The sequence below is a fragment of the Polyodon spathula genome, chromosome 20, assembly GCF_017654505.1.
Source record: "Polyodon spathula isolate WHYD16114869_AA chromosome 20, ASM1765450v1, whole genome shotgun sequence".
Classification (NCBI taxonomy): domain Eukaryota; kingdom Metazoa; phylum Chordata; class Actinopteri; order Acipenseriformes; family Polyodontidae; genus Polyodon; species Polyodon spathula.
In genome coordinates, this window is record NC_054553.1 from 27,432,819 (window position 1) to 27,453,072 (window position 20,254).

The following is a 20,254-nucleotide window of genomic DNA, read 5'->3' on the forward strand; positions in this document are numbered from 1 at the left end:
AAACTGGAACAAGTACCTGTCACTCCAAGGGTTAAAGTCTTTGGGTGAAATTCATGACTCTGTCAGCATCACTTAAAATAAGAACATGAGAAGTATTAGGGACAAGAGGATGCCATACAGCCCATCAATACACTTCTATGGTCCCAGCCTGGTTCTGGTAAACCACAGGGCCCAGGAAGTGGTCTGTTACCAGTAATATCAACTGTGACACATACTGAATCCCAGTGACTATGTTTCTAATGCTAAAATAAGGTAAGGAAAAATTATTGGTTTAGGAAAAGAGCAGTGTATTTCGAACTGTAGGTGTAATGTACACCCCTGACTGTGACGGAATCTTAAACACAAAGCAAGCTGAATAATAGAAAGAGAGTCGAAATATGAACTAACGAACTCAGCAGAGGGCTGAGGGCTGGTTCTAAACCCTAGTGACGTAAAGGAGGGGCTGCGTAAACATAAAGTATTTTCCAGTTTTTTCTTCTTTTTGTAAGATAATTGTTTCTTTGTAAATGGACTCTTTGCTCCTGCCCTGTAGAAATTAATGAGTCTCCAAGCTGAAATGAAACAGTTCAGTTTTTTTGAGGGGGGGAGGAATGCCAGAGGCTGAGAAATTCAAACAAGGGAGGAAACTCAGTTTTTTGGGGGGGAGAGGAAATGCCTAAAGAATATAATCACTCTGTTTTATTTAAGAAAAACTAATTAGAGCCGCTGTTGTCCAGAATTGAAGCCAGACCGAATCCTGTACGCTGGATAATTTGGTGATAATCATCTCATTTGCTGCTCTGCTCCGTGGTGTCGGGTCTCAGTAGCTCTGCATGCAGAAGAATGAGCACCAGGATCCCAGCTCGGTCTGTGACTCACAGTGTGTGACATTGGGGCTCGTCTGCATTCGTGAGTTAAGAGATTTTAACCTCACGTCACCAACAGGGGGCAGTGCATCACACAAGCACTACAATGTACACAGGTAAAGACAATGGATCTCCTCATTTCACTTGGCCCTCCATGACACACAACTTTAATGCACCAGCTAAAAGATCAGGACTGGGGGATCTGTGTGTATTCTATCCTCTGAAGGCGATGCACATTCCTGGCAATGCATATTTACACATACCTGCATGCTATGATGGGAGACCATGGCGATCATCCTTTTCTTGATGCTACAGCCGGAGGAAATCCAGGATTACCACCACAGTGCTGGGAAACTGAACGGGAACACAAACAGCATGACAGAGAGTATGAGATGAGAGATTCTGGAGTTCCTTTTATCAGTGCTACAAACTAAAGCCCCCATCTGCAACTCTGATATGGTTTAAATTCGGAAGAAAATTGAGCATGATCCTGGGACACTCAGTCAAGGGGTTTTAAAAAAAAATATATGATGAAAAAATGTAAAAAGAATGCATCTGAATGTCATTTGAAAGCAACACAGCCCCTTCAAACCCATTGAAACCACCAGAGCTATACCAATCACAGAAAGACATCTGTTCCACTGCTCTGCTTACTACTACAGTAATACCTAGCGTGGGTCGAATATGGCTAATTATCTTGCAAAACAAATAGATTCGTGTGCAGTAAGAATGTATGTGTGTGAAAATATATACGCCCGCGTGTATCTCAGCTAAAAAAAATAACTGAGAGGTGATCTAGGCTCCATTCCTGACGGGGGGCGGAGCTCCAGGAAACGGGCAGCCATAAAAAATGAGGCTGATCTCAGCGAAAAGAAGAAAACAGAGCCATAGAAGGCAGTGGTAGGAGGAAGCCTGAGAGAGAGAGAGAGAGAGAGAGAGAGAGAGAGAGAGAGAGAGAGAGAGAGAGAGAGACAGATAACTCACTAGACTCCGTTCGGGTGGGTTTCTGAATCGAATTTTCTTGAAAGGAAAGCGCACGCATCCCCACTTATACGCGCTCTCAACTGCTGCGCGGCTCTATAGCAACGTGGGTCATCGCGTTCTTATTGTCCAGGCTATTTCACAGGGCGGCTGTTCAGTGAGTTAATTGTTTTACGCGTTTTTGAAAGAAAAGAAAAAAAGAATAAAAGCAAGGAGACAAAATGAGTTGTCCAGTTAGCTGTTGCTTTGCCACGCTCATCTTGCTTCTGCTGTGGCGGGTGGAACAGATCGCCGAAGCTTGTAGTTGCGCCCCAATCCATCCACAACAGGCTTTTTGCAATGCAGATGTAGGTAAGAAAAAACTTGTTTTCATTGGGGTGTATTTTTTTCTGCACATTACGTTCTTCTTTGATTATTGTATTAATTGCATTGTATCGCATTGCAAATGCAGTGTCTGCGTTTTAAAAGGGAGTTGACAATTCTCAAAATAAAAAAAAAATAACACAAACCAGATTTTGACCTTTTACAGCTGAAATCTTGTCTCTGCTCTATGCAGTTCATGTCACAAGTCTCTAGTTAAAAGATTGCCGTTTGATTTCTCTATTTAATTGAATCGAAGAAAACAGAACATTTTGATCAGGGGAAAAAAACTTGCTGAATTAGAACAGCTGAGATGTGCACGCTAAAAGTTTTTTTTTTAATTCTTATTATTATTAAGATTCCGAAATAAGAACTAGTTACACTTTGTAAGGCTAATTAAAAATTAATCTACAAATGACAAGTGTGTGTAATTCTTTACCACAAATGACACTGTTGCAATCTAGCTATACAATGTAGCCGACTGGGTAAAACACTTTCTGGACTCAAGGACTATATCTGTTGTAAACAAATTTATGTGTAGCCTGCTTCCAGCCAACGTCTCCTGACAGTCACCCAGTCACCGAGAACGACGCTGTTCATTTTCTGTAATTGACAGCAATATATACATTCCATAAATCTTTTTATAACATTACATGTAGATTACAGAAATTACAGTGCCATATGTCCGGCCTATAGGTTTTACACTCAACCCCTCCCAGTCAAGTGTTTGGATATTGTTTTGTGTTGTTTGTTTTAAATGTAGCCTTCCCGATATTTTCACAATATTATCAAAACGGAAGCGGAGGCGGTAACCTTTCGTTATTAAAACTGTAACGCTTTAGGCAAACTTTGCTGTGGGTCTAATTGCAACTTGAGAGAGAGAGAGAGAGAGAGAGAGAGAGAGAGAGAGAGAGAGAGAGAGAGAGAGAGAGAGAGAGAGAAGCAGCAGACTAGCTCTATAGGCGACGTCTTTGAAATATCTAAAGAGTGGCCAGTGATGCTGTTACAGCTAATAAGCTCGGTAGTAAAGCGTATTTACTTCTTTAAGAATGACTTTGCATTGCTTTTCTACACAGAGCAGGGAAACTGTGCAGCAGGTGTTATCACGCGCCACACTGAGGTGAAAAGCCGGTGTGAGCAAGCAAGATGTTTGCAAGACTTTCAAAATGTGGAATAAGGGGTAGGGTGAACAGGCAGGGAAGTGTACCTGTATCAAGAATACACTTGATTCACAGGTGAGCTCTCTCTACGGGTTTAGCGTGTGTGTGTGTGGCTGAAACACTCCTCAAGCATGCTTTGTATATCTGAGGTTGTACAGATGATTAGGGCTCCATATCATTTCTTGCAGTGTTTGTGTGCATCCTGAACTCGTTGATGAAATATTCAAGTGTTTTTTTTTTTTTTTTTTTTTTAATTTATTTTATTTTTATTTTATAGTATATAAGAACACATGAAGATTTTTTTTTCTTCCTGTATAGTTCAGAGCCTAATAATACGCAGCACCAGTGCTTTGGGTTTAATTTGACATTTCTCGGCAGTGAGTATGCATATTGGCATAGCCAGTCTCTTAGTTTTCCAGAAACATGCCCCCACCCTCCTCCCTCCCCCCTTAAGCATGTGCGCTGGTATGCCGGTGCTTGGAGGCTAATTATCAGATGTTTATGTGGCAAGAAGTGGCTGGTATGCTGTTAATTACAGGCAAAGTGATTGGAAAAGCACAGAGCCCTGGAAGTGAAGAGGCTGCCAACAGGGATGTTAGGATGCGTCCCACTGGGGCTTCCCTGCCCAGTTCAGATCCACTGCGACGGGAACTGTGCTCGCCAGATGTTGATCCAGATGCAGTCACAGCTGGAACAAGGCAGTGGCCTATTCTACTATATACCTTGGTGTGGGTGGTTTTGGGGTTTGAAAGAAATGCACATCACGACTAATGGGGGTTTGGATGAAAAGGAAGGACAGGCATTGCAGACTGGTTTCTGTTTCTTACCAGTGCTGCCTGTGCTTCGAGAGCAGTCATCACTGAGTTCAGGGCTCCCAATCTTAATTAAACTTACAGATTCCATGATTTGAGACTTCGTAATGAGAATGCAACATTTCTCTCAGGTCTGTAACTAATGCTGGGGGATTGGAAATGCGAAATGCATTGTGCTGAATGTTGCTTCTGATCCCAGTAAACAAGCTGTATCATCGCAATGCGATGATCCAGGTAAAATAATTGAAACAATAAAATAAAATAAAAGATTCTTGGGCTAAAGATTCACAAGATATCTTGGCAAAACATTTTTTTTTCCCCCCAAGAATGAAGAATATTTAACACTTCACGAAACACAAAAGAGTTCTCAAAGCACTAATTTGACTTTGTTTTCAAAGTGATTGTTTGAGAACAGTCTAACATTTTGCAGTCAGTAATGGCCGCGCCTTGGACAACCTGTAGCCGTTCCTAATTGGAGCTGATATATTATGAATTCTCTGTTGGGGAAATTCTGCCACAAAAATATACAATAGATAGTGGGTTGACCTTCATTTGGGGACTCCTTTTGTGTTCTCTTTTGGGATGATTCTGTTCATGTCCTGAAGTTTTTGTTTTATTTGAGTCATTCCTCAACAATGAGCAACAATTTAATATGCTTTAGTCAATGGCGCCGTGATCAAGTAGGCGAAACAGTTCAGTGGTTGATGTGTCACCTTCTCTGTTGCAGTCTAGGTCACTGGAGAGGGTCAAGAACTGTTTTTTGTTCGCCCTTGTGAGGCTTTTAAATTACTCTTCTCTGCGTGCTGAAGCATCACAATGTGCCTTACAAAATCCAGTGAAATCCAGCAGATGATGCCTTAGACAAAGCAGCTGTGTTTCACTTGGCAGTCCTAATTTTCCTGACTTGTTTAAAAAAAAATTAAAAAAAGGAAGAAGAAAACCTGTATCCTAAGAAAGGGCATGCCAGAAGTGCCAGGCTCAAGCATTACTAATGACTTGACACTCTTGAATTGGAGTGTGTGCGCATCTGGACTGTACCTTTCCTGGCTTTTCTATTATGCAGCAAAGCCAGTGCTTCTGTGAGTCTGCTCCCTGCCTGCCAGGGAATGTGTTGCTGTGTGCAGTCCTGGGCTCCCACTTCAGTGTGAGCTCATTTCCTGCTCTGAAGTTTGCAGGCAGTGCCACGAAAGACACTTTGCTGTCCAAGTCTCCGAGCAGATAGCGGGAACGCTCTGTCCTGGTGGAACAGGCTTAAGAAAGGGAAACCGCTCATGTTAACCCTTGCAATGCAAATACAAAGCCCAGCTCCTTCATTTATGCTATCTGTAGCTTATAACTTATCACTGATCACAGAGTTAGAGGGTGCTACTGCTGTTACTAATTGCTCTTCATTTAAAATAAAATTACTGTTTTGTGGAACTGACATTGACTATTATCTGAAGACTGGCTGATTACTGGTGTGTTTTTAGGTCATCCTTATTAGCCAACCAGAAAGCAGGATTTGTGTCTGGAGCGGAATCTTTGGAATTGGCATTTGAATGTTGGTAATGCTGGGGAAGTCTGCACTGGCGCGCATTTACTGATATTGCTATTGCACATTGCTAAGCTAAAGTTTAAATAAAAAGGGAGATGAGTTCCTTGTACTGTAGGGGGAAATGCATTGTAGATACATCCGATTGCTAAAAGTGCTTTGATGCTTTGATACCTACAGATATAGAGACTTCCGAACCACATTGTATTTATTGCCATTTGATTGGAAGGCACTTTGGTGAACTGTGTAGCATCGCAGCTCTCTCTGTACTGAAGGGCACGTGGAAACACCCAGGAGTGGGAACAACATAATATCTTATGTGTGTTTGGTATGCAGGGATGGAAGTAAGACTCCCATTGCATAGCAGTTTGATCCATTCCTGGTTTTACTATGCGTTTTAATAAGACGTGCCTGGGTTTGTTACTTATACACTGTGGCTAATCAAGCGTGTGTTAAAATGTGGAATGGGTGAAACTGCTTTGCAATAGGAGTCATAGTGCCTTGTGAGATAAAGTACATCTTAGTGAAACACAAGGCCCAGATGAAAGAGTTACCTGGACCGTTTGTTAGTGTTTTGTTTCTGCAGATTTGCATAGTGTAGAGACTTAGTCACACATTGACCACAGACCTGCCCTGTGATGGCTAGCAGCCTCTCTGCCACTTTGTAATGGTGAGACCTCCAGCACCTGACTCTCACACAGTTTCCCAGTCTTAAGTTTGTGGCTATAGCAGTTAACTTTCTCACAGCTGATTTATCTGTGATGGTGCAACAGTGGCTTTTTTTTTAGATTATGTTTGTTAGAAGTTTAGAGTTTATATGCTAACCATGTGTTTTAATGTTTAGTGTCTTGTTTTTGAGCCTAGCTAGTTGTGTGTTTGCCATTGTGTGTACAGTGTATTTGTTGTGCATAACAATATAACACAAAGAAAAGACCCTATATTTGGAGGCCTTCTTAATAATGAGTTTTCTGATCTGGTTCTTTGTTAAAATTGAAATATCTTTGGCTGTTAAATGGAATCCAGTGCTCTTAAGTGCCTCAGTTCAACCTTGGTAGCTGACGCACAGTTGTCCCTCCATACTGACTAGCCTTATGCTGTTCCCAACCCTGGTCGCAGACTCTTTTCCTTGAGCCCTGGGGTTGACTGTGGGAAATGGCATTGAGAGGCCCCACACTGAATTTTGATAAAGATTGCACTCCAAAATACCCCACGAGTAAGGGATTTAGATAACGTCTGTGTCTCTTCCAATGCTCTGAAGTCTTTGAAATGCATGGGGCATGTGCAGGAGACTGTGAGTAATTACAGCCCGCACAAGTGACAGTTCTGTTTCTGAGACTGGAAGAATACGGGCAAACGTTGTTGGCTAAATCAACCTGAACAGAAAAAAAGTGTACAGTATTAGCATCTATTGGTCTTACACATGCATGCAGTTTGCCAGCTGTGAGTCAGATGCACATGAAGGAGTTGACTTGGAGGCTTCTGCTCATTCAAGATGCTCCGGTGCTCTGTGGCCGTCTCCCTGTCTGGTTTGGAGGGAGTCGCCCTTGTGTTTCTCATGATCTTGCAGTTGTTCTTGTAGCTTGAAAAAGTACATCATGTACAGGGATGTGGGAGTGGCAAATACAGTTCATATCCAATTCTCCAAACTGGGGGAAAACTAAAACTTTATTTAGGAATTATTGAGGCACAGTTCCGGGATTTTCTTCTGATCAGAGGGCCTTGCATTTTGGCATCTCCAGGAATCGCTGTTCCATTCTGGGAAGTCTGTGTTTTGGGTGATCGTTGGTTCAATGCTTACAATGTAAAAAAAGAAGCTTGACCAGACCAAATAAACAGTTGGCTTGTATTGCAAGGAGACCATCTTTGGGTATAAACATAAGCCACAAATGCAAAGCTTAAGTTCTGTGGCTTTGTGAAGATATCTTGGTCACTTATCCTGTTTACTGTTTATTCCTGACCTCCTAACTGCAGTAGATTAAAATGGACATACTAAAACCTGGAATGGGTAAAATTGCTATGCAATAAGAGTCTTATTTCTCTTCCTTATTGCAACTGATTTAATGTGAAAACATGCATGGTTCTCATGTTTGTTGCTGAGCGTTGCTAGACTTGAAAGTTGTAGAACATTGCTGATCAGATCAGTAAAATGTATGTGTTTTTTTTTTTTAATTCCTTAATTACTTGATTGATAATTGTTTTCTTATAATTGGCTATGCAAACAATGGGGCATATTGTTCTTTAAGCCAAAAACAAAAGGACATGTGCTGAGCCACGTTGTCAGTGCATCAGGTCCTAGCTTAGGTTCGGTTATAATGCGCTTAGACTGTGAGTTCTGAGGCTTAAAGGGGATGAGATTTCGTCAGCTCTGCTGGGAAGAGACGGACAGGACTGGAGTGTAAACTGTGAAATGATTGAATGTGTCGGGTTGTTAGCTCCTCGAGAGATTGGATTCAATCCCACATTCTGGCTTTTCCGCTCCACAGCAGGAAGATAAATCAAATCTCTAAATGAAAAAATGCAGAGCGCTGCAGAAAAGTTCTTACTGCCCCTTCTGATTGTAGATGACTTGTAGGAACTACCAAAAGTTCAGCTTTCACTGATCTCAGGGTGCCAATACATTGAATAAAGTAATGGTTGAATACCCGCTACAAGCAACGACCGAGAACTGATCGCAGCTTAAAATACAACATTCAAAGAAACAAACCAAGCTGCATTTTCTATCGAAACTGAACGGCGGTCATTAAAGGGTAAATATAATGTTACCAAATCTCAAGTCCTCTTTCCCAGCTGCTTTTGTAACTGCCAATGTTGAAACATGGCTTATTTGATGGGGACACGTCTGTGCAATGGGGCAAGACTTGCAAAACAGGCCCATTGCTCCAGCTTGGTCTTCCGGGGAGGTCTGCACTTGAACGGGAATCAAACGCGATAAACCCATTCCAGACAGCACACTTTCAAATGGCTTTCCCTTTAACAGAATGCAATGGTCTTTAAAGGGGATGAGATTTCCTCACCTCTGCTGGGAACGGAGTGTGAACTGTTAAACCGGTGCTCGTAGCGTCTACCTTGATGAGAGATTTTCCTGTGTTTCTAGAACCCGGATGCTGTGTTGTCTTTGTTCTGCTGGCTGGGTTCATTACCCGATGCTATCAGAATTGCGCAGCATGCTGCGTTTAGTCTGGGCTGTACAGTCAAAACAATCATGCTGATGAATCCCAAGCAGTCTGGCAGCTGTTGCTGGAGCACGGGACCCTGGTCTGTGCCAGCGCTGAGCTTGCTGTACCCTGGTGAGGGTAATCGAGGGCAGGGGGGGAGGATGTTTCCATACAGATTCCATTAGCGATGTTAAAATTAGATTCTGTGGTAGATCATTTTACTTGTATGATGCTGATTGTTACGCAGAATCGATGAAAGGTGTGTTTGTGTTATAAAGCAGACCAGGAGCCACATTTGTCACGAGAGTTAATATAACCTGCACCGTTCCACATGATATAGAGAAAAATCCTACTGTATTGCATCCTTGTGTGAATGTAAAAGCCTAATCCCCCTAAAATCGCAAAACGCAAGGATGGAAATAAGACTCCCATTGCAAACTCCTGGTTTCTCTATGAGTTTTAGATGACATACCTGAGCTTGTTACCTATAAAGGCTGTTCATGCTTGTATTAAAACCTGGAATGGGTGAAACTCCTATGCAATAGGAGTCTTATTTCCAGCCAGGAAATATTCATTTTAACTAGGTGGACAATAAAATTGAGAAGATCTTGATCTGTGCATCAGCTGTGTAGATTTTTATTTGTCTAAGCAACTGTATGTCAGGTTGAAGGAGGTATAACTGGAGTTTAGCTGCACTGTGCTGTACTCCCTCATCCCTCAATCTGAACCCACCTGCTGGGTACATCTACTCGGTCCCTGGGCAGTCAAGGCCAGATCAAAGTCGCCTGTAAGGCAGCTGGTCTCCTTCCTACAAATTGTCTGGTGCTTCACAGGGCTGATCTATGAAGGCAGCACAGCTGTACAGTTTAAACAAATCCTGATTCATCCACACACTGATGCAGTGCTTTTACTCACAGTGTTTATACATAGTTCAGATCTTTTTATTTTATTTTATTTTTTTAAAGTAGTCGTCACCAATGTTTTTTTACCCCGGTTTTCTCCCCAGTTTGGAATGCCCAATTATTATTTTTATGGTGTGATGGTTGTACTACCTCCCACTTTTAGCTAAACATATTTGCCATGTAATTTAATCTGGATTCCAACCCAGACTTTTACAGCTTTCTAATATTCCACTAAAATGTAGCTTTCGCATTGGATCAGAACATCATAATGGTAAGCACAAGACCTTTCGATGTTCAAGCAACATTGAAGACATGTAGGAAAGATGTTACCACCAGTTGGAGTGCTTTATATTTAAGAATGCGTTCAAGCATCCCATACAGTGTACTTTTCAGGGATTGGAGTGCAGATGTCCTAATAGGCTGAACTTCCTTTAATATTTTTTTAAGTTCTAACCATGGCTTTAACCACTAGATCATGTTGCATGTCGTCATTGCTTTAGACTGGGAATATTTGCCACAGGCTTTATTATATTTCTTTCAGTGCCAGCGTGGTGTCTGTTTTGTTCTGAAGCAGCAGCAAATGGCAGTCGTGTTCTTAATGGGATGTTTTGCTCAAAGTGTAAGCGATGTCCTGGGCTGCAGGAGCCAGCGTGTTCTCCTGGGTAGGAGGCTTCATCTTTCCAGGAGGCTCGGGAGGACCGCTGGGATAGCGCACTCCTGATTTTGAAAAGATGCTAATAGGATCCTGCCACCTTTTCTAAAGCGTGTTATTTTATTCGTTTGATTTCCATCCCGATGGTAACTGAAATTTAGAAAGAGGGGTGTAAGATAATTGACGCCTGCTCATATGAAACTTGACATTCTCTGCAAGTCGATCTGTAAAAGGAGTTTGAGCAAGAAAGGGAATAAGTTTAGCTTACTGGGTTTTTTAACCATTTGCAAATTCAGGGGTGGAAAGAAGACTCCCTGTTGCATTGCAGGTTCACACTTTCCGGGTTTTACTACAAGCTTGTTTGACTACAGTATACAGGTAGCAAGCTCAGGTGTGTCGTATTAAATTCCTAGTAAAACCAGGAATGGATCAAACTGCTGTGCAATGGGAGTCCATCCCTCAAATCAGCAGTGAGTTTTACAGAGAACCTGCAGCAACCAAGCAGGCAAACGTTTCGGCCAGTGCCTCCTTCACTGCGTTCCCCTTGTAAACAAATGTGATCCAACTGCATCTGCTTCTGATACTTCTTCCACAACACAATCTGCACGTGCACCCGATACCTCTTGCACAACACAATAGACCATGCTGTGGAGGGATTACAGGAGCTCTGTGTGCCAGTGCAGCAGGCTGGTAATCCTCGCTGCACACTCATTACGCAAGTTGAAATTGAAGATTGCGCTCATTGGAAACAGGGATAATCTGAAGTGCCCGCCGTCTACCTACAGACAGAACAGAACTCCCCAAACAGGCAGAATCATGTTTTTCAATGGATTTTAAAATCTGTTTTTTGCATCTTTACAAGCACTGTTATATATATATTTCGTGGATGCTTGTTACTGTAGTCCTGTTTTGCATTTCGAGTGTCACTCCGTGATTGTGTTTGTTGGTTCACGCCAGCTTTCCACCCACCATTTTTTATTTAACTTTTTATAGGTTGTTTTGCGTTCTTCCATTCTGATGGGGTTTGTCTGGAGAAATCTTTACTTTTCTTATTGTGTGTTATTGTGAAGATTCGGTTAAAACCAGCAGCCTCTGCTCCTCACAAACACACTTCAAACACTGCCCGCATTTTAGTGCTTTTGGATACAACAGTGCTTTGATTCTGTGTGACCTCATTGCTTGACGTTTTGCTTTAGGACACAATGCTGGTCTGAAGGTAGCTCCTGAGTGCTCTGCAGCCCTTACCAGCAGTCACGAGGGTGTCCTATTAAAAATTGGCCTCCCGCTGCTGCATGTTAAAATGATTCATTTGGTCTCCTATGCCAGTCATGTGCTTTTTAGCTTTGCCTTCAGTTTATTGGACTGACGTCCTGTGCAGTTCTTGTCTCCTTGTTCTAAACACAATGTACTGTTGAGTTCCTCTACTGAGCATCTGGAAAAATAGAATTGAAATGGAATGCGTTTCTGGAAGATCTCTAACCCTTTGGCTCCAGTACCATCTCTGTGGTGCTGTAGATTTCTGGTGACATATTCAAAGCTGAGGGACTGGGAGTTAGTGTCGTCTGGTGATTTTAGAGCTGATGGCACTAGAAGCCAGTATGGCCTAATGTTTAGAACCCATGACAAGGTGACAGTGTGGCTTAGTGGTTAGAGCTGAGGGGCTGGGTGGCAGTGTGGTCTAGTGGGCTATTTCCAGGCACCACTTCCATAGGACTGAGACGCAGCATGCCAGAGGTGCCATTGAAGAAAGTAAAAACCTTTCAGACTGGAATGTGTTCAGCAAAAGCTATGATTTAAAAAGATTACCGCTTTGTGTATAAACACACAATGCTGAGATGACTCAGTTATTTCAAATGGTAGTCTATAATTGGCGTATCATGTAGACTGCACACAGAACTGGAACACTACTCCTGTAAGGGGCTCCTTTTACCACACTGAATGGAGATTTGAAATTGTTAATGACACTGGGAAGTCAAGTCCTGCATATATTCTCTCTTTAAAAACCTGCTGTACTAAACTTTGTTTAGCACTGCAACTCAGCCCAGAACCATAAAGCACTGCTGGCAAACAAAGGAGGGGAAAGAAATTGTACAAGCACCATCTGACCTAGATAAACAGTGGCCGTGAAGATGCAGGCTGCTGTTACTGAGGGAGGCTGACTTCAGGGGCTGCAGTAATTGCCTGCGTTCACAGACAAGCATCCCTGCAGCTGCCTCGCTGTGTCTGACTGCTATAGGCATGGAAATAAGACTCCTGTTGCATAGCAGATTAACCCATTCCAGGTTTTACTACGAGCTTGATTCGCCACAGTGTATAGATAACAAGCTTCAGTGTGTTCTAGTAAGCTCAGTGTAAAACCAGGAATGGATTAAACAGCTATGCAGTGGGAGTCTTATTTCCATCCCTGCTGCTGGTCTCTGTACAGTCTCTTTGTGCTGTTTGTGTTCACTGAAGATTTTGTAACAGACTTATATTTTGCACTGATGTGCACAAACGTTAATAAACACGCTTTGATTATACAATGTATATTTGATTTGATAACTGCCTTCCAATAGTCTTTTTTTTATGTCCTGGGCCTGAAAGAAAAGTCATGTTTTGAATTTTATACACTCCCTTTTCTAAATGCTTTTAGCGCTTGTCCTTGTGCCAAATGCTGAAACAATCCCGAGTCAGTTTGTCAGACATTCCCACAAAGGGTTTTAGAGGATCATTTAGTCTCAATGCTGTGTGCTGTGATTGAGAAAAGGGATGAGACTGAATCTTTTAAAATGCAAAGTCTTTAAAAACTCCTTTTTCTCACAACTGCCAGTATAGTGTGTGGGGTGTTGTCAAGTTTTCTTATTTTAAACTAAATCCATGTTCACATATCATCTGTTTTTTTTCATTGAATGTCATCTGCTCCTGATTTAGTCCTTTTTAGTTTTTTTTTTTTTTTTTTTTTTTTTTATGTGCCTCAGATTTTAAATTGGAAGCAGCAGCAGCAGCAGAAGCAGCTGAATGTGGAAAAAAAACATTGCCTCCAGCATTCCATCTGTAAATCTAGACTCCTGTAACTTGCTGTGGTGCCACTGGGCTTTTATAATGTTGTCGTGTGAGCCTGAAGCCTAGGAAACAGCACCCTCCTATGAGTCAAGCATTTCCATCTTCCATATGTCCCCATATAAATACTAGACACTATTCATGTCACTTGACTTGAATTTCAAGAAAGCCAAACAAATGTAGAATGTGTTGGATTGTTGCAACTCCTCGCACAAATTTGATTATCCTGGGCAAACAGACAAACCTTAAAGTGGAGCCCTGCTATGGGTACAAAGCAACAGAACATGGCCTTGTACTTCTCGGCTTCAGTGAGACTGTGTTAAGTGGTAGGCTGATTTTTATTTTATGTTTTCTTTTGCTCCCGTGATCCTGAGTAATCAGCAGTGATTGACTGGCTCGGCTGTAATCTGGGATGCATAAAAACACTCTCCAGCTGTTTCTGGCAGCGGTGGAAAGCTTACTTTAGTCTGCTGCCAGCCCTTCCCCAAACCTCCCTGATTTTCAGGCTTTCTGAAATAAAATAAAAAAAGACAATTTTAAAAAAGTTCCAGCGAACTGCAGTGCGTCGGCCTTGGAGAATCTACACGTCAGCTGCTCTGATGGTAATTTCATTCCAACAAAATATGAAGTCCTTATTCGCATCAAAGCACGCTGCTGTTTCAGTCAAATGTATTTATTTAACCAGGATAGAGCCCTTGAGACATACATCTCATTTACAACAGGATCCTGGCAAGAAATAACAATATAAAATCAATGGCAAATCATTCAAACAGGACAAAAACACTTAAAACGATCATAAAAGCAGTGATCCAGAATAAAAGCATAGTGGAAAACCATTCAAATGTACGTGATCCCGGTCATAGTCAGCATTTGCGTGCAACTCTGGTCAGATTTCAAGTAATGTTTAATAATTGTGAAGAGGCTGTTTTTATATATGAAGATAATCAATTCAAAAGATGGCCCGCATTCCTGGTGACTGTACTGTGGGTTGGGGAGATGTGTGCCAGCCTTGTGCAAATACAAGGAAGTGACACAAGCATTGCATTTCGTGCCTCCTGTTATCCCAGGGGAATAGCACCTGTACAGTACACTATTACAGTAACTTGCTCAAAGTGCTGCAGCAAGGGTCTTTGACTGCTCCAGCATGTCACACTAGTCTTTAGATCGTTGCATTGGTTTCGCAATGGATTGTCTGGACTTGAACCTTCTTGCCTCACAAATCTGCTTATTCCCCATGCCCCTCTTTTTATTTGTGAGCTATTCATTTGAGCTCATTTTACGTTTTAAGAAATGGAAATAAGACTCCTATTTGCATCGCAGTTTCACCCATTCCAGGTTTTAATGCATGGTTGTTTGGCCACAGTGTATAGGTAACAAGCACAGGTGTGTCTTATTAAACTTGTAGCAAAACCAGGAATGGATCAAACTGCTTATTGCCTTCCCTGGTTTTAATTGCTACCCTTGAGTCTTAGTACTTGCACAATTTACTATATATCATGCAGCACAATGATTTAGCTGTTTTGTTCTTCAGTGCTAAAATTGACGGTGTAGTTTCTTGAAGATTGCTTTAAAAAAGGGTGCAGAGATCACAGGGTTACCAGATCGGGTTCTTACCCAGACTGGCTTGTTCTGGTTCTTCTGTGTTTGACCTTGCATTGATCTTTATTATTATAATTTTTTTTCAGTTATCAGGGCGAAGGTGGTTGGAGGAAAAGAAGTGGATTCTGGGAACGACATCTATGGCAATCCTATCAAGAGGATCCAGTATGAGATTAAGCAGCTCAAGGTACGTCAGGAAGCCACCAATCAGAACTGGGCTGATCTGTCTCTCCACCAATCACAACTGTCCAATGGGGTTGAGGGGGGTGGAGTAAATGGATCATCAATAATCAGATCAAGATCCATTGTCTCATAAGAGTAAAAAGGAACCATTAACCCTGTAATGCCCTTCTCTGCACAGATGTTTAAAGGCCCTGATAAACTCATCATGGCGGTGTTCACAGCCCCTTCGTCCGCAGTGTGTGGAGTGACTCTGGAGACCAACGGCAAGAAGGAGTACCTGATATCAGGTAGAGTGACAGAGCAGCACCGCGTTAAGACAAGCGTACACTGGATGTGCGAAGTCTCCCTCCTTACACGTGCATGCAGGCATATAATTTAACATCGAACATACAGTTTGTACTGGAAATACATTGAAATGCAGATCCACGTCATCCATGAACAAATTCTTTAAATGCTATTTACCTGGGAAAAGGTTGGGAACCAGTTTGAGTCCAGGCTATTCTATTGCTGACTGTAGACGGGAGCTCCCAGGGGCAGTTGGGAAGCGCTGGTTTAAATGGGCAGCATGTATCGTATGGTTCCAGTTGCCTCAATATGACGATCCTAGAAAGTGCTTTAAATGCACTGTTCCTGACTATCATCTATCAGCTTTCATTTTACCCCAGCTCTTGGGTTTCATTATCTACAGTTTTTACTCCAAAACAACTTTCAATTACAGTGTGTGTTTGTTTAAAATAATATGAGTAACAACTTTAAAAACAGTTGTCTGTTGTCTCTTGTTGCTCAAATTGGCTAGGCTTGTAATTTCTTGGGCTGTCTTCCCAGTACAGTATCATCACGCATGAATTAGAGGGGGGTTGGGAGGGGTAGACTCTAGAAAGAGATATCTCTCTGTACTCGTGAGAGACGGGGTTAGGGTTCTCAGGAGGTTCGGGCCCTTCCTGGCTCTGGGCTCTGACTCTCTGTGTGTTTGTGTGCTGTGCAGGCAAGGCTGAGGGTGATGAGAAGATGCATGTGACCCTCTGTGACTTCATCATCCCCTGGGACTCCCTGAGCGCCACCCAGAAGAAGAGCTTGAATCAGCGCTACCAGATGGGCTGCGAGTGCAGGGTAAGGTCCTTGGAAAATCACTGCTGTGCCCTGCATGACCTGAATAAACAAGCCTTCAAAACCGGCTAATCTCCCATCTCCCACAGCTACCTTTTAAATCTTAAAGAATCTCGAAACATCTTCAAAGAATGAAGAATGACCTCTGGAACGCACTCAGAAGATTGGTTGAGTCCCTTTGACCTGTTACACTCCCCGGCGTTGTGATGTTGGTCAGCATTGAGGCCGGACAATAAACTCTCTCTATTTTTCCCACAATGATTTCTGAGATGTGATTTCTAATGTTTTGTAAAGCGAGCTGCTTTCTTCCACCCCACAGATCTCCCGCTGTCCGTCCATCCCCTGCACGATCACAGCCCCGGATGAGTGCTTGTGGACAGACTGGGTGACGGAGAAGAGCATCAACGGGCGCCAGGCCAAGCACTACGCCTGCATCAAGAGGAACGATGGCTCCTGCGCATGGTACCGCGGTGTGGCCCCGCCCAAGAAGGAGTTCCTGGATATCGAGGACCCCTAGACCGACTCCTCCCCCTGCCAGCTAGCCATTAGAAATGCCTGCACAAAAATAAATGAAACTAAAATAATGATAATATTAAATAATGATAATAATGAAATGTATATAAACTGGTCTGGTGTTGACATTGTTACCCTGTGAAAGGTTGCTGCAGGAAGCTACAGCAACCTGTGAGGGACAATCCTGTGAGGAGAGCACTTTTAGCCCCAAAAGCGCTTGGATTTTAAATTTATAATAATGACTATGACAAATGTACATTTTTTTTGTTTTGTTTTTGTAAAACTACCAAAAAATGAATTTGGGTTTTAGCCAGTCAGAAGTGAGCTTTGAAAACTCTGTAGAGGTCAAATCTCACTGAATATCCTGTAGCTCTTGCCCGTGCAGTTTAAACCAATCAGATTAATGGAGAGGCGGGACTTCCCAGAATATTCCTGCACAGGTTTCTAGAAAAGAAAGGAATCGCGTGGTTTTGAGACAGAATGACATGACACCATATTTTGTTTATTATTCTATTTTGTTTTCCTTTTTATCCATGATTAAGCCCCCATCATACACTGGGGATTTATCTTTATACCAGAGCAATAACACGTTTCCGCATGAATTTTCTTGCGGTACAGATGTATAGAGCACCATATTCAACTAGAAATTTTGTTAATGTGGTATAAACGTGTTAGCGACTTTCCACCAAAACCAAAAGCTGAAAATGGATTTGTATAATAAAATAAAAACGTATCAATTGCCAACAAGCATCTGGATTGACAGACCCCGATTTTAGCACGCGTGTTGGACTGTCTCCCACAAGGTAACATTATGTAGTCGAAGGTTAGTGCTGTGAGACCAGGTGTCTGTCAATTCAGTGTGAGATTTGACCTATATTTTTTGTTTTAATTCCAAGCGGTTTCTAATGTCCCACATGACCAGTCTATGCGATTTCGATATAGCAATCGAACCTGCTTGCTGTTAAACATCATATACTCTTCCCTCTTTACCTCACTGCCTCCTCCCTGTGTGCTGTATCCTTGTCTGCTGTACAGTTCATATGCATATAGACTTTTTTTTTTTTTTTTTTTTAATCTTGGTTAGATCTAGATTTGCACTTTTCGCAGAGCTGCTGCAAAAGGACCCTTTGGTCAACAAACAGGGAGGGTTGAATCCTCTCTTTTTGTTTTGTAATAGTGTTTGTATCCTTTTACATTTAAAAATTGAGCTATTTTTCAATTGCTTTTCTGTTAAGAAATTGTGTGGTAGCGCTTTATTTGAATTGGAAACTGTGTAGCGCTCATAACTGTGTGCACAATCCTTCAGAATGAATGATGCAAAAGTATTAGAATTGAAAGTTCAGCATCTCTGATGCATTTCTGTGATTCGTTGCCATCAACATTTATTTGTAAATCTTGATCTCCAGTGTGGTGTTTTTCTGATCTGTGTTCTGGATCCTTGCCTACCTGGTGTGCTCATTCTCAAAGTGATTATGAAGGATTGTGATGTAGTTTTCCAGTGTTATGTAGCCTTTATGAAAAGGTTCTGATTGCTAGTGTCCAATTGGACAAAAGCGTTACCAACTGTGTTTATTTTGTACTTTTAAATGCTATGTTACGTACTATATAGCTTTATTTTCTTCCAGTAGTGCATTCTGAATTAGGTCAGAGCTCTAGGTCACCATCGCAGTCTTTTCTTTTTTTTTTTTTTTTGGTTCAAGCTCCGAGACAGGATGTGAAACCAACCCGAAATAACAAAGGACATGGAACGTCTCTGCAAAGCAAGACTAGGCAGGACAAACTTGTATTCCAAGTAACGGTCAGCCCTTCCCGGCCACAGTTGCTGTCACTGTATGAAATGTTGTTGTTAATTTCAAGGTTTGTTTAGTTGAATTCCATTGTTGACAGTCTGTCGGAGTGAGGGGGTCTGTCAGAATGGACAGCCGACTTGCTACAGCCACAGAATTCCAGGGTTTATTCTCTGAACCTAATTTTAAACAGTTTGGTCGGGGTGATATTAATGCCGTGCTTCCTTGTACAATAAAAAACAAAACCAAAAGGTAATAGACTCTGGAATGGTTCTGTAAATATCGGGAGTTTCTCTGTCCATTGAGGTGGTGACCCTGACTCTGCTTTGTTACAGAGTTCTTTTTTTTTTTTAATTAATAATTATAGCTAATTAAAAACACTGTGATTGGGGAATTTCATGTGTGGCCTTTTTTTTTATTACTTTACAATCCACAACCCATAATAATAATAAAATAATAATAATAATAATAATAATAATAATAATAATAATCCAGAAAGTATTATAACTTGACTGGATGTACTTTAATGTAACTTGTGTGAAATGGAAAGTTGCTGAATATCCTGCCCTGTCTGTTGTAATTTCATTTAGATGGGGTAAGGCGTTCACTGTTGATGTGTGGTTTGAATTATCTTCATCACATCCTGTGTATAGAATTTACAGGACCCTTGTTATTATTATTATATTATTGTAATCTGCTAGGTAGTGCCCCACCCACCCAGCACGCATACTGAACAAAACCTTTAAAAACAACACTTGCATTGTGAAATAAGAGAGATCTCACGAATGGTGGTAATGCCTAGTTATTGCATGGTTACTACATGTGCAACTACAAAGAATTGGCCTGTACCGGGCCAGCAAATGTTGTACACGGAGCAATTTCCATGGAATTGCACAGTAGTTACCAGTGGTAATTCACCTGTTATTACAGTGCAACTACACAAGTGTTATTGACCTGTATTCTTAAGTTCTACCCTCATGTACTATCCCCTCTAGTCTCTAGGGGGCACTATTATTCTGGCACATATGAGGGGGTTCTTGAAACCTGTAATTCTAATCGGCCTGTTTGTTCAGTTTTAACAGTTAAAAGACATACACATGGTAATTAAACATTCTGGCAAGTGAATGCGGTATACCTCCAGCTGCTTTGATAGTGTTTTAAAGATGTTTCTGCCCTGTACAAAACACAGTTTTGCTTTTGAAATGAGTAAACATTTAAAAATAAATAAATAAAAAGAAAAAAGGTTTTACATTTATGTTTTTTGTTTTGTTTTGTTTTTAACGTTTGTAATCTTTGCATTACAATTATTAAATATTACCTAAAACGCTAACATAATTTAACGCTTTGGGTGAGTTTTTTTTTTCTTTTTTTTTTCTTTTTTTTTTTTTTTACAATTTCTTTTTTGTTGTATTTTTGTTTTAATTTTATTTTTGCTGAAAAGTCTGAGACTTCTTGTGCTGGGAACACGTGGAAGTTGATGTGTAATGAAAACCAGACTGTGCATGTCTTTGATGCTTTATATATTTCATATGTGGACATTCAGTCAATGGATAAAATATACATATATTATCAATAAAGGGTTAGAATAACCTCCAGTTGGTCCCCTGTCTATTTTATTATTCACATAG

At 41.4% G+C, this 20,254-nt stretch overlaps 1 protein-coding gene across 1 annotated transcript; it reads left to right on the forward strand.

Annotated features, from left to right (window-relative positions):
• The first annotated feature begins 1,734 nt into the window (after nucleotides 1-1,734).
• Nucleotides 1,735-19,020, forward strand: LOC121295504 (metalloproteinase inhibitor 2-like). The gene is made up of 5 exons (XM_041220195.1): nucleotides 1,735-2,177; nucleotides 15,123-15,223; nucleotides 15,398-15,506; nucleotides 16,205-16,329; nucleotides 16,646-19,020. The coding sequence occupies exons 1-5, from the start codon at nucleotides 2,048-2,050 to the stop codon at nucleotides 16,841-16,843; spliced, it is 663 nt and encodes a 220-aa protein (XP_041076129.1). The 5' UTR covers nucleotides 1,735-2,047; the 3' UTR covers nucleotides 16,844-19,020.
• The last annotated feature ends 1,234 nt before the right edge of the window (nucleotides 19,021-20,254 follow it).

Excerpts from the sequence above, each read along its gene's own strand:
- LOC121295504 (XM_041220195.1), top strand. The coding sequence starts at position 2,048 with ATGAGTTGTCCAGTTAGCTGTTGCTTTGCCACGCTCATCTTGCTTCTG. Across the intron at positions 2,178-15,122 it reads TTTTTGCAATGCAGATGTAG|TTATCAGGGCGAAGGTGGTT; the intron begins GTAAGAAAAAAC and ends ATTTTTTTTCAG. Across the intron at positions 15,507-16,204 it reads GAAGGAGTACCTGATATCAG|GCAAGGCTGAGGGTGATGAG; the intron begins GTAGAGTGACAG and ends TGTGCTGTGCAG.